The 12391-nt window shown below is 42.8% G+C and overlaps 1 protein-coding gene across 1 annotated transcript in view; it reads left to right on the top strand.

Annotated features, from left to right (window-relative positions):
- The first annotated feature begins 983 nt into the window (after positions 1-983).
- Positions 984-12391, top strand: part of cat (catalase) — a 46226-nt gene continuing 34818 nt past the window's right edge. The window contains exons 1-2 of the mRNA XM_060914369.1: positions 984-1172; positions 11140-11311. Coding sequence (XP_060770352.1) covers positions 1107-1172; positions 11140-11311 — 238 coding nt within the window. The 5' untranslated portion in view covers positions 984-1106. The remainder of the gene's footprint in view (positions 1173-11139; positions 11312-12391) is intronic.

The following is a 12391-nucleotide window of genomic DNA, read 5'->3' as shown; positions in this document are numbered from 1 at the left end:
CCATCTTGTCATCTTGAGGACCACAATGGAAATAAGTGTATTTTAATGCTTTTTGTGTCATCCTCGGCGATATGTACATGTATGTTTTTATCATATTTATATTGCCAAATCAAATCAAATCAAATCAAATCAAACCCTGCCTCTTGCTCATAGTCAGCTGGGATAGGCTCAAGCTTGCCTGAGACCCTGTAGAACAGGATAAGTGGCTACAGATAATGGATGGACCCACACAACCATTCTCACACCTGACTAATTAGCTTTTGGTGAAATTGTTAGCACAGAGGTTAATTTACTTTTTCCAGCCTGCGCTGTGAATGAATGATTACTCAAGATGCTTGATAAAACTACTACTGTATATGTATTATTTCATTTACTCAAATCGTGTTTGTCTAGAATTGAGACTTCGATGAAGATCAGACCAAATTTTATGAATAATCAGTACAAAACCCCTGGTAATTCCAACAGATTCACAAACTGGATGTGTTCATCCAGCCAGAAGAGTTTCAGTGAGGTCAGGCACTAACACTGGGTGAGGAGGCCTGGTGTGCAATCAGGGCTCTGTAGTGTTTTTCCACTCTATCCCTTAGTAATCCATGTCTTTATGGAGCACAAAGGCATTGCCATGCTGAAACAGATCTGGACCTCTTAGTTACAAGCATACAAAGACATTGTGGACAATTCTGCACGTCTAATTTCAAGATTCGTTTGGCATTTGGACTGTTTACTGAAATGCACGCATGCGCAATGCTGATATATGTACCCTGACCCCCTTTTTTAAACCGCGCATGCGCACACGTGCATTAGCGAGGCAAACCGAGTCGGTAGTGACATGTCTTACAATTTGCTTCTTAAATTTCACAAAATATGGTAATCCTGCTCCTAACTCCTAAATGAAACGTACCAGAGGATTATTTAATTTATTATTATTATTATTGTGCGGAGCCTTTTGGGTCGTGGCTACTTTCTGACCAATCAGAAAAAAGGGTGAATCGGGGGCGGGGCTTATTGAAGTCCAGGAACAAAAACAGTGGATCAGCTCGACTGCAGCTACAAGAGCGTTATCACAAGTTTCCTTGGAGTGGACGTTCTTTGGAGTTTTAAGAAAGATGGCGGAAAACCGGGAAAAGGCTACGGATCAAATGAAAATATGGAAAGAAAGTCGAGGATCTCAGGTTTGCTTTTTAAATCTAAAACTAGTGTGATGAGAATCGTGCTAGCTGCGCGCGTGCAGCAAATAATCGAGGCAAAGGTCACACGCTGCATGCTTAAATACTGTTTATTTAGTGTCGTGCTATGCTTGTGAATGATTTGATGTTTTGCACATGTGGGAAATCGCGTAAAAGAAAGCAAGTTCGATTTTAAACCTGCGCACGAGCCTTGCGATAACGACCAGTCTAAAGTCTGAAAACGGTTTTCCTTTAGACTCGCCTCTTTAAATCCTCTACCGGGATTGGTTGCCTTTATGAAACAGTCAGCCAATCAGCGAGCAGCATTACAGTTCGCGTGGGGTCGCAGACCTTTACGTGTGTTGATTTTTAATCGGGTCACTACATTGTCCGGTTATGTAATCAAGGCCTGTCAGAGAATAAAGTCCTTCAGTTACAGCAGGGTTTCTCAAACTTCTTTGCCCTGGGGCCCAGTAATGTTAAGCCTTGTTGCTGCAAGGCCTCTGCATAGGCCTACGCCTCCTGACCCCCCCCCCCCCCACACACACACCGTATCGACAGTTAGTTAAGTTTGTTTTTTTTTTTTTGTGTTAGTAGTACTTGTTTCAAGTAGCAGGCTTATATCAGCATAACAATATTTTGGCTAAATAAGACCTAACAGGAGTGCATTGGCAGAACTGTAGAAAATTGCCAAATGACCAGTAACTGTCCAAAGATATGCTATTATTATCTCATCTCATTATCTGTAGCCGCTTTATCCTGTTCTACAGGGTCGCAGGCAAGCTGGAGCCTATCCCAGCTGACTACGGGCGAAAGGCGGGGTACACCCTGGACAAGTCGCCAGGTCATCACAGGGCTGACACATAGACACAGACAACCATTCACACTCACATTCACACCTACGGTCAATTTAGAGTCACCAGTTAACCTAACCTGCATGTCTTTGGACTGTGGGGGAAACTGGAGCACCCGGAGGAAACCCACGCGGACACGGGGAGAACATGCAAACTCCGCACAGAAAGGCCCTCGCCGGCCACGGGGCTCAAACCTGGACCTTCTTGCTGTGAGGCGACAGCGCTAACCACTACACCACCGTGCCACCCTGCTATTATTATTATTAATATTAATGCTTAGACCTAAACTATTATTAAACAAGGGAAACTAACAGAAGTGCTTTGAGATTATTGCCAAATTACATAAATATACTGATATCTAGGCCCAATAATTTGACATTATTATTAATAACCTATTATTACCATTTGCGTAAGAACCATTAAACCAAGATTTTTTTTTTTTACTTTTGTGTTTTAGAATTTTTTTTTTTAAACTACACCTTTGAATTTGAAGCACTGCCAAACAGTGCCTCAATAACGTACTTATAAAAAGGTCTACCAGAAACATGGGCCCTCAAACTGAGAAACCTAAAGACCCACTGTAGCCCTAGTACTGACTGATTACACAGTCCCAGTATGAAGAAGGGAGAACTGAACGTAGGCTACGTGCTGACTTTTAACCTCAAATGATAGGCCCAGTCACCCACAGAGATTTGGTAAAAGAAAAGTCAGCATTCTAATGCGAAGGATGTGCCTGCTTTCTTGCCACTAACAGGTCGAAATGAGGAAGACAGGGTGACAAGGCCACTCGGAGTGTGTTTTCTGAGTTGAGCCTGTTTCGGTATTTTATCTTTGTGGCTGTCAAATGTGAAAATGCGGTCTCGCAGAGGTATGTTGAATGGAAAGGCATCAGTGTTTTCACTGCCATCTCACTCAGCTGGGGATATTCATCGCAGCATGACAGCCAGAATTCAGACAGAGAAAGTTGACCAAATCTCGACTGCATCGCACGAAAGCTCCAGAAGTTTGTCCTGCACCACAGGTGGCAGAGCGCTCGTTTCTGGGTTGGTGAACGGATCTCTTACCCATTGCTTTTCCGTGAGATGGGATTTTGAGGGTAAGTATGAATCAAAATGATGCAGTGTTTCAGTAAGGTGTTGCGTGATCACTGCCGGTACCTGCCCCAAATCCACACCTTCATCAGCCAGAGACAACAGACAGCCTAACATGTCAAACACACCTCTGTTAACTCTTGGTCCAGACTGAGAGCATCTTTTTGAAAGCCATGATTTTATCATTGGCTTGAAAAATGTCACATGCTTGGCCTTGGATCGACAGGTTTAGCATATTGAAATGGTCCAGGATGTCAGAAAGATAAGCTACCTTTTATAAGCCAAGACTGATCTCGCAGGTGATCGGCAAGATTGGACTGTTTGTCAAGAATGCCTCAACCTGTACACTCTGTTTACCACTTTACCCCGTGATAGCCAACAAACCTCAGAGTGCAAGAGCAGATGAACATGATCTGCACCCATCTCATCACACAGAGCTGTAAATAGACGGGAATTTGTCAGATTGACCTTAATGAAGTTCACTATTTTGACCACTTGATTTAAAATTTCATGAAGCTCTGTGGACAGGCGTTTAGAGGCAAGTACACCGATGAATAACACCGTGCGTTGCCTGCACTGATGGTGAAACGGCTTTTACCCGAGCAAGAACTCCGTTGTGCCTGCCGGTCATAGCCGCTGCCCCATCTGTGCAGACACCGACGCAACGCCCCCATATCAACCCATGCCCATCGAGCATACAGAATATTTCTCCAGTGGTTGTGGTCCCTGGAAGCACCTTACAAAACAAAAAATCCTCATGAAACCGGCCCTCGTGAGCATATCTGATGTAGACCAGAAGCATAGCCAAGTTGGAGAGATCCGTGGTCTCATCCAGTTGAATGGCAAACCAGTCAGATGACTTCGCCCTTTCTAAAATTTGCATTTCAGTGTCTGCCGCCATATCGTCAATTCGACGACAGACCGTGTCATTTGACAGAGGAATGTCTTTTGCTTTGGCTGCAGCAGCCGGGCCCAACACTTCACTACAAGCAGTAACAATCGAAGGCATAATTAGCGTCTCCCCAATTGTGAAGGGCGCCTGACATTTGGAAATATGGTGTGAAATAGGGCTGGGCGATATGAGAGAAAATTATATCACGATATATTTTTTCAAAATTTTCGATAACGATATATATCACGATATAAATCAAATCACCATTTTTGTATTTTCTTTAATTTTCTGCTCAAAATATGAACATTACAAATTAGTAGTTCCTTCCTAATTAACAAAAATAGCTTAACAAGCCTTCAAGTTTCACAGAACCAAAACAAACTGGATGCACATTCTTTTGTTCTTTTTGTTCAAATGAATAAATTGAAACTGAAAAATAAAAACTATATACCATTGTTAATCATTTGTGCAAATTCTAGCAGCTTTCAAATAAACATAAAAGACATATTGACGTGTAAACCTTATGCTGCAAGGAGAAAAAAAGTGCAATCTTGTACGTCAGTATGTTTAAGGTTTTGTGTAACACTTTGTTGTATGTCTGATTTTAAATATCCAAAATACCTCCACACAACCGAAGATCTCTGGCCCTTCTTTTCAACGATGTCCTCCAGGGCAGCGCTCTGACTTTCCTGTTCAGAACTCCGGTCAGTCGGCTTCTCGCTCATTTTTATACAGGGTTCCTACAGATATTTTATGTTGAATTTACTACCTTTTTACTACCTTCACAATTTTTTTTTACTACCACAGTGACAATTTGGATTTGGACATTTTCTCACAATTTAACAAGGTAATCTTTGAGTGTATGTGTTAGTCCAAGTGAATGTGCTACATATAAGTTAGTGACAACTCTACCCAAAGAGTTGGATTGATGAGACAAGATAGAAAGAAAATCTGAACGTACCGGTAGTGTAACTCTTTCCCTTTGGACGCATAATAGAACCTCCCATTGCTAGGGCTACACATGGAGTAATGCATATTTGCATAAAAGAAAACAAACTTCCACATACAAGTTATAATTTTATTGAACTGTGAAACTGTGGCCCATAACCTCTTAACGGGTACACAGATTTGCACTAAACCTTGTGTGTCAACACTTCACATTAGGTACAAGATCTGATTACATTTTGTCGGCCAACACTTTCAAGATGGCCAACCTTTTGTTTGTGGAATAATCTTTTGAACAGGTGAACAGATTTGCACAAAAAATCTTATGTGCTTAGGTACATCAACTCATTACATTTAGATCAGGTCAAATGGCAAACACGAACCCGCGCACACACACACACACAGTGCACACACATGACAAAGACAAGACACACACCCTAAAGATACAAAACACACATAACCCAAGCCCTATTTTGGCAGTCTCTCAACACATTACCAAGTTTGCTTAAGATAGTCATTTGCACCAGTCCTGTAGTCGTGAAGGCCCGTGGGCAGAGTCAGCACCTTCCTCCCAGAGATCAGTGTTTTAGAGGGTTAATCTTAATCATTTGAACAGTTCAACAGATTTGCTCATCACATTTTGGATGCCTCAAATGGCGCGCACAACGCGCCAGGCGCGGGCGCGCGCACAACGCGCCAGGCGCGGGCGCGCGCACAACGCGCCAGGCGCGCGCACAACGCGCCACATGTGCCTCGATCAACTTTTCAATGAACGCCTCTCGCCGATTGCCATCTACCGCCTTTAGCCAGTCTTTAAAATCAGGTTCCTCCAGCCAGAGGTCTGAAAATTTGCATTTCCCCATTGTTTAATTCTTGTGCAGATGTCGCCAGTCGGGTTAACAGATAGATTCGACTAGAGCCGTATAAACAAAGTCAGTCTCGTACTAAACAATCTCTGGTATAAATTTATACTGGATTCGACCGTTATTGGAATTCAATGCGCATGCGCCACCAACTCCTCACTGCGGTCCTCCTCGATACATAAAAATAAATTCGCCCAAATGTAGTAATTTATGGATATTATGGCATGCAGGTTAAGTAAACGAATTAGAAAATACATAGGCCCAGTTGGATGGGGGTCAAAAAAATTTACTACCACGTCAGATTACGTTTACTACCTTTTACTACTTTTTACTGGCCATAATTTAGCCTATTTTAATTAACTACCTTTTAAAACCCCGCGGGAACCCTGTTATAATCGCTTTGTTGGAGAAATGCCGCGCTCCTGCAAACTTCACCACAGCCATGCTGTGCGTTGCTGCTACACGTGTGTTTGTGTGTGCACGCAACCTTACTTGACGTGGCTCTCTTCCAACTGATTGGTTACGTGCGGTACTGTTTAGTTATGATTGGCTATTCGCGTGTCTGTCAAAACTTCAGATGAAGTAATTTTATTGAAGGCGTAGGCTTATCGTAGGCATATCGTACGTGTCTAATTTCTAATCGTAGAGATTTTATATCGTGAATAACATCGTAATCGTAAAATCGCCCAGCCCTAGTGTGAAATCATGTATGATGCCTTTGTTAGCTTTTCATTCTCGGTCAAATTACTTTTCAGCACTTTAGTTTGGGTGGCCAATTCATCACGTTTTCTTCTGAAAAAAATCCTCTGATTTATCCTTGAGATGCGAATGTTTAGTTTCCAAATGCCGGTGTAATTTGGATGGCTTCATAGCTTCGTTGCTTAGCATGGTTTGGCAGATAACACAGATAGTTGTCCCCTGAAACCAATCACTTGAAATAAAGCTGAATTGTATGTATGAAGGGTCGTAATTGCGAGTGAATGAGCGATTTATTTTTTTTTTGCCTCTGGCTCATGTTGTGTATCTGCACCGTCAGATGGGCACTTTCCAAAGAAAGTGTCAAGAGTAGCTTGCTTTGAACATGCCATGATATTGCTCTCATAAAGCATGTGCGCGTGAATGACTAGACTTGGGAATGAATGAATAAGTGCAAGTGTGCAACCTCGTGCGGGCGGGAATGCTTAACATTCTAGAATGGGGGGGGCGGGACTTGCACTACGTGGCACACAGTGACAAATGCACCGAGAGCAGAGCCAGCCAGTCGCTCTTCTATATAATCTGATTGACAGTGACCAGTAGTTTGAAATTATAATACTGACTACTAGTGCAGAGGCAGGCTTGTGGACCTACGGTAATCTTCTCACGGACCGGTACTGGTCCACGGCCCATAGATTAAGAAACACTGAGTTACAGCATACAAGTGCTTCATCATGATGTCTAATGTAGATTAGATCAATCAGACCGTCACTGGACATTACACCGATTATACATAACATTATAACCACTGACAGATGAAGTGAATAACATTGATCGATTGTCTCATTACAATGGCACCTTGCAAGGTGTGGGGTATATTAGGCATGCTTTTGAAATTGACATTTATTGTGGTGTGGTAAAGATGCAAGAGTGTAGTGAAGATGCAAGGAGTAGACGTAAAGAAAGTTGGTGAATTCAAGTACCTGGGGTCGAGTGTGCAGGAAAATGGGGGCTGCAATAATGAGGTGAGGGAGAGAGTGCAGGCAGGGTGGAGCAGTTGGAGAAGGATTTCGGGAGTCATTTGTGATAGGAAAGTCCCAGCAAAAGTGAAAGGTAAGATGTAGAAGACTGTCGTGAGACCAGCTGTGATGTATGGATTGGAGACCATACCCTTAACGAAGAGACAGGAGGCAAAGCTGGAAATGGCAGAGTTGAGGATGTTGAGGTTTGCGATGGGAGGTTGGACAGGATAAGGAACGAGCACATCAGAGGGACAGCACATGTGGAGAGCTTGGGAATTAAGCTAAGAGAGATGAGACTGAGATGGTATGGGCACATCCTGAGAAGAAATGCAGAGCATGTTGGAAGGAGAATGTTGAGGATGGAGCTGCCAGGCAAACGAAAACGAGGAAGGCCAAAGAGGAGATACATGGATGTGGTGAGAGAGGACATGAAAGTGGCAGGTGTGGTAGAGAAGGATGCGGAAGACAGGGAGCAATGGAGACGAAAGTTCTGCTGTGGCGACCCCTAATCGCGAGCAGCCAAAAGATGATGATGATGATGATTGTGGTGTGGTAAAATTTTAAATTAATATTTTAACAGACTTGGTTCCTTTGCTTTCAGAAAACAATGATAAAATCTTTGTGGTTTACCAAATGCTTTGATATGTTTCACCTTTTCTTGAAAAGGTCATTGCCTTATAATTCTGTTATACACCGATCAGCCATAACATGGATGACTACTCAGAGGTAGACTGAACGTCATTGATTCTCATGACAATGGCACCTGTCAAGGGGTGGGATATATTAAGCAGCAGGAGAACGGTCAGTTCTTGAAGTTGATGTGTTGGAAGCAGGAAAAATGGGCAAACGTAAGGATCTGCACGACTCCGACAAGGGCCAAATTGTGTTGGCTAGATGACTGGGTCTGAGCATCTCTAAAATGGCACATCTTGTGGGGTGTTCCCGGTATGCAGTGGTTAGTACCTACCAGGGCTTTGAACCGGAATTTTTTTCCTATTGGTTCGTTCTGAACAGAAACGGAATTTTAACGTTTCCGGTTTTGGGTTCCACCATTAAATAGACGTTCCCGAACCGGTTAGAACAAAAAAATTTCGTTCCCGGAATGGTTAATTACGTTCCCTGTCAGCTGTTTAACAAATGGCTATAAAATGATGTCTCTGTCTCATCCAGCTTAAGCCAAATGTCGGCTAATTCTATTACAACCTTCATTAAATAAGACAAGAAATAATTCAAAACAATTATTATTTCAAATGTTGGCGATTTGGATTCTCAGTATGTCTTCCCATCTACACAAACAGAAAAAGTGCCAAAAATGAAAGAGAATTCGTTTAGTGTGTTACCAAAGGCTAGTCACGCCCTATAGAGGGCTACCGCATGACGTCACCGCGCCGCGAGATTTTGTTAGGCGCCATATTGGAAGTACACATCTATGCAAGTACATACATTCATAAACTACAGCTGAAATGTAGCCAGGGCCGGTTCTGCCCTAATCTGGACCCGGGTGCAACATTGCGCAACCCCCCAAAAAACAAGTCTAAATCAGGACAACCATCACATAACTATAAACATTTTATATCAACTATTTTAACTAAATGGGCTATAATAAATAAGCCTGCAGGCAGCCACGGCGGGCTGCCTCAGAAAAGTAACCATTTGTCCTACCTTAAAACTCGTTTTGCATTTTCTGCCTCCTTTTTTGTATTTTCGACCCTCCGTTTATTTTCTTTCCTTTTCTGAAAACCCGATTTGTGTCCAGACATTTTGTTCTGCTACCAACGAACTAACTCGTCAGGTCTCGTCTCTCGAGCCCGCGATGATTCCCGTGGGAGGGGCAACAACTGATACATTTTTACAAACAGCCAATAGGGAGGTTGCATCGTTCAGGCTCTTCTTTGCTCAGACACTCAGTAATGCATTTACTCACTAGTAGTCCACCTTCCCGCTCTCTCCATTCAATCAGCGAATGTCACACAGGAAGTGAACCCCAGCGGGTCATAGAAACTTGCGCAGGAGAAGAATGACTATTTGTAGGCTACAGAAACTTTGAGGAACGAAATAAAAACCGGTATTAACCGGTTACCATTATTTTTAATAAGCGTTTCTGTTCCGGAACATAAAAAATAATAAAGTTTCTGGTTTCGTTTCTGTTCCATGTGAAATAGAAAAAGTTCCCGGTTTTCGTTTTCGTTCCTTGAACCGGTTCAAAGCCCTGGTACCTACTAAAAGTGGTCCACGGAAGGACAACCAGTGAACCAATGAGTGTTGAAGGCTCATTGATTTGCATGGGGCATGAAGGCTAGCCCAGATGGTCCAATCCCACAGAAGAGCTACTGTAGGGCAAACTACTGAAAAAAATTAAAGGGCATATTCTGGACCAATTTCGTTTTTTTTTTTTTTTTAATTTTTTTATATGAAAGTATGTCCCTTTACACACTCATCCAGAAGGGTAGTTTTGCACAAGGCCATCTGTCTACAGCAGAAAAAAAAATAAAATAACAAAACGCGTCTGGAAAAATCCCAAGGGAGTCTGGAGCCAGAATCGTGCAATAAAACCGTGCAAAACTCGCAGCCTGCTGGCGCTTCCGCAGATAATGTCTGTGTAGACGAACGCTCCCATTTCTCTCTCATTGTCCAGTCTTTTGGAAAACGATGAGTACTAATCCCATCAAGATTGGTGTTGCTACACCCTCCTACGATACATCTGTTAACCATTTTAATAATTACGCGATAAAATAGAAGAAATTTGCAGAAAACCACCAGGTTGTTTTCTCATAAACAAACCAGCGCTGACGTAGGATTCAGAGGGAGGCGTCCCGCACGCGACGTCATGAAAATCGATGTTTCCCGGGAAATCCAAATGCCACGTTTTTTCAGAGGCGGACCAAGTCGCCTCAAATGGCTTGATTTCAACTGAATTTTTCTGGTATTGCGCAAGGTAAAAAATTGCAGAGAATGCAGAATGTTACAGATGTTTGACCCAAGTTTAATATAAAATAGGAGAATTACTTTGATCTTGCTCCTGAATTTACCCGTGATATGCCCTTTAATGCTGGCGAAAACAAAAAGGTGCCAGCATTAATTTTGTCAGCAGTTTGTCCTACAGTAGCTCTTCTGTGGGATTGGACCATATGGGCTAGCCTTCGTGCCCCATACAATGAGCCTTTAACACCCATCACCTCATCGCCAGTTCACCTTCCTTGGACCACTTTTGATAGGTACTAACCACTGCATACCGGGAACACCCAAGATGTGCCATTTTGGAGATGCTCAGACCCAGTCATCACAATTTGGCTCTTGTCAAAGTCTCTCAGATCCTTACACTTGCACAGTGCGGATCAAAGCTTTTTTTTTTTTTCCATTGAGACTTGACAAGTCTTGATCTTGAGGGATGGTAGGTTGAGCGAAGCTGTGCTGGATGCTCCAATTGAACATGGTCCAGAGCAAGGATTGATGAGTGCCTTCAGAAAGGTGTTGGCTGGTCATTGAGGGAATATAGTAACGGAGGGAGATTGCTGCCTTGCTGACAGAAACTTAATTTTATGCCTAGGTGCTAGTGTATGAGTTTCCTTCATTTCCCTCACCTCAACTTTTGTATCCATTTCTGTTTCAGCGAGCTGATGTGTTGACCACAGGAGCAGGTGTTCCCGTAGGCGATAAGCTGAACATTCAGACGGCTGGACCCCGAGGGCCACTGCTGGTGCAGGATGTCGTCTTCACTGACGAGGTGGCCCACTTTGACCGCGAGCGCATCCCAGAAAGGGTGGTGCATGCCAAAGGAGCAGGTCTGTGCTTACGAACACTCGAATACAAGTTTACCAACCAGTGTGGTGATGTATGTGCATTTAAAGATTTACCATCTTTGTGTTTCTTCTCTGAAGGGATCCCTGTATTTCATCAAGAGAACTAAGTTTTCATAAGTCTTTCAGAACAGGAGAAGGACCAGGAAGATGTGATGTGTGAAAGCATATGTTTTGTTGATGTCCATTCAAAAATGATGTTGCAAATTATGCAAAATTGTATCTCATAATAGAAAATATTTATTTGGAAGTGTAATAAGTCACTGATGTGGATGGAGTACAGGAGCACGGCACACGGGAGATGATATTGACACATGCACTTTTTCCTTTAGGTTTGCTTTTCAGCTTCACACTTGCTTGTTTCTTTAAGGCGCGCACACACAGTTGTGTTCTGGTCTGAGGAGCTCCCTTCTCTCTGCTCTCTCCCTCCTTTTCTATCCTCCACCATCACTGCAACACACACGACATTTAATCAGTGTATTGACTTTGCCACTCACCTTCCCTGGCCTCGCCCTCCGTTCACAAACTGATTCTTAACCACACCCCTGCTGCCACAGGAATCATTCTAAGCGTTTGTTAGTTTGAGATGTTTGTATAATAATTCACTCTTCTCCCCGTTATGATTTAAGCTTGAACGGGCAAAATAATGTAGAAATTTAGCGCCCCGTTACATCACAGGTTAACCCAAACACTGATTCTGTATAAATAGTTCCACTTGCTGGGGGGGGGACTTGACTTGAACCACTAAACTACTTTAAGTTGCACAGCGAACACTGTTTGTTTAATTTTCAATATTCATCAGTCAGTGCAAAAAAACAAACACTGTCCGCCAAAAAAAAAAGTCGCCATTTGGATAAGCAAATGCATCGGAGCCTTTGATTGGATAATTACTGCAGCGATTGTGTTTCAACTGGCAGTAATTCTTTAACCCTAAGTGATGCAGTGAGTAGCTTCTCATTTTCTTAAACATGTTGGAAGACATATCCTGTGGTCAGGGAAAAGATATTGTGTTTCAGAAGGGTGAAATTATTGGCCTGTATCAAGCAAAGAAAACATTAAGGAGAT

Source organism: Neoarius graeffei, chromosome 2, assembly GCF_027579695.1.
Source record: "Neoarius graeffei isolate fNeoGra1 chromosome 2, fNeoGra1.pri, whole genome shotgun sequence".
NCBI classification, from domain to species: domain Eukaryota; kingdom Metazoa; phylum Chordata; class Actinopteri; order Siluriformes; family Ariidae; genus Neoarius; species Neoarius graeffei.
The sequence above is the reverse complement of the archived record's forward strand: the minus strand, read 5'-3'. Positions and strand labels throughout refer to the sequence as shown.